This window comes from Juglans microcarpa x Juglans regia, chromosome 2D (assembly GCF_004785595.1).
Source record: "Juglans microcarpa x Juglans regia isolate MS1-56 chromosome 2D, Jm3101_v1.0, whole genome shotgun sequence".
NCBI lineage: Eukaryota > Viridiplantae > Streptophyta > Magnoliopsida > Fagales > Juglandaceae > Juglans > Juglans microcarpa x Juglans regia.
The window spans coordinates 36,871,721-36,874,032 of NC_054596.1; the positions used below are offsets into that span (position 1 = coordinate 36,871,721).

The 2,312-nt window shown below is 36.4% G+C and overlaps 1 protein-coding gene across 1 annotated transcript; it reads right to left on the reverse strand.

The window, feature by feature from the left end:
• Window positions 1-1,311: 1,311 nt before the first annotated feature.
• On the reverse strand, window positions 1,312-1,758 carry LOC121249482. The gene has a single exon (XM_041148189.1). It carries the CDS (start codon window positions 1,756-1,758, stop codon window positions 1,312-1,314), a length of 447 nt encoding a protein of 148 aa, XP_041004123.1.
• Window positions 1,759-2,312: the final 554 nt, after the last annotated feature.

Genomic DNA, 2,312 nt, shown 5'->3' on the forward strand with positions numbered 1-2,312 from the left:
AAATTATCCAATAACCATGACATCCTTTTATGCTTAATCCATTATGCTCACATAACCTTACGCATGCTTCCTATTGATGATCCTTAGCTGAAACATCCAAAATATCTGAAAATATTATAGAGATAAGTGGTGAGTTATCAACAACTTAGTAAACAGAGAACATATACTAATATACAAACATGAGCATTTTCATAGAGTTCAGAATGTAGAACAAAATATCTTAGTTTGAGAATGCAGATCCAAAACATATTATCAGAATATTAGAGTGATAGTTCAAAATGTTTATATTCTAAAATGTCATTTGATATAACATGACTGAACATCATCATCTTATCATATCATAACATAGACCATGTTTAACTCCCGTGGTAAGGTTGTGCATTCTTCAGAAAGCCAAATAGAATATAAATCACCATGATACCAAAGCAATTGCACTCAGAACAGAGACTACTATTATATCTCGTGGCGAGGTTAGAGACTACTATTATATCCCATGCGACACCAGAGGCCACTATTAAAAAAAAAAATTCATCTTCAAAATTTGCTGCACCTAACGTCAAGTGTTTCCACACCTAATTTAATCCTCAATAATTATGTCAAACCTATCATTCCAAGATTTTTAACTTTTCGATATTTTTGCCTGATGCCTTAAATACCACCTAATTGCCTAAGGTTAAAATCTCATAAATAAATTACTGATGTAGCTAATCGATTTCCACACCTGCCCTGACAATTGTTACCAAACTTTATTAAAATAAAGTGTACATACTCACCTATATATCCAGATGATGGTCTCTTTCATCATTAGTCATAATTAATACCCCTTCTCATCACCCAACCTTTCAGCTCCTAAGTTACATAACTTAGCATAATTTTTTGAGATGAAAGAATGGTAGCCCTAAAATAAAAAATATCAATAGTTTTTTTTTTAAATGGGTAGAGTACTTGTATTGTGTTGGATTCAAGTCGACACTGTATTGTGTTGATTCTTGCCCCGTGCAGCTGAATCAGTCCTCCAAGGCGGGTTGGGATTCAAACTACCATTTGATTGCCTTGGACAATCTCTGACGTGGTGACTATGCTTACCACATCGAAAACATCGGCTAATTTCCCTTCTGCATTCCCCAAAGTATACTACATTGCATGACTAGCAGGGGTTATTTCGTTGATTGTCTTGGATCTGTTTCTGGCCCGAGTTGTTCGCTACATTCCTCTTCTTCCATGGTCCTCGATTCTCTGCTCCTAAAGTTCAACGCTTCTCTTGAGGCTTCGCTCCAGTATTGTGGCCTTATCCACTGACTTTGAAAAAATTTATATCTGAAGGGCCACTACTCGCTTATATATCCAGTTATTCAGGCCCTCTTCAAACTTCCGGTTCTTCTTTTCCTCATCTGGGATTAGATATGAGGCAAAGCGCGACAGTTTAACAAATCTGGCCACATATTGGTGCATCGTCATAGTCTCCTGCACTAAGTCGGCAAACTCTTTGGCCTTACCATCCCTGACAGATCTTGGAAAGAAACGGTCAAAGAAAATCTGCTTGAAGTGAGGCCAACTAACCACTCCACTCCCATCAGTTTTCCTGATGGTTCTCTCTGATATCCACCGTCTCTTAGCCTCTTCGGTTAGCTTAAAGGCAGAGTACAATAACTTCTGCTCACCAATACAATTAAGGATGCGAATTATTTCTTCGATGTCTTGAATCCAATCTTCTGCTAGGGTCGGGTCACCTTGCCCATAAAAAATGGGTGGGTACATCTGATTAAACTGCTCTATATTGCATTCGCCCTCCTCACTAGTTGCATTCAAGTCTGCAAGATTCTGAACAGGCGACGAGCTACCATCTTGGAAGACTCATACTTAGTTAAACATTTCAAGGAGGGTATTAAAAATAATAATTTAAATGTAAATGTAACTACTAAATAATAAATGAATGCAACAAATCAGAACGTTCTTATCTTACTCATACTTTCCCTTATACTAAACCAGATTTAAGTAAACATACTCCACAATAGTTCATTAAAAATGAACCTCACCATTGTTTTTTTGTCCTACACTCTAGAATTCACATATGATAATCTTAACTTGCCATCAAGACAAACTTACATTCTTGATTCGAATTCACATATGATAATCTTAACTTGCCATCAAGACAAACTTACATTCTTGATTAGAATCTAAACCCATTATTCGGTCAATTCATACCTTATAGTCTACCAACTTTGAAGCCTAGTTTTCATTCTAGCCTATGTATCGCGTTACAATCTGAATAAAAAATTCTCATCTAAAGCCTCAAATGTGACAAAACCAGT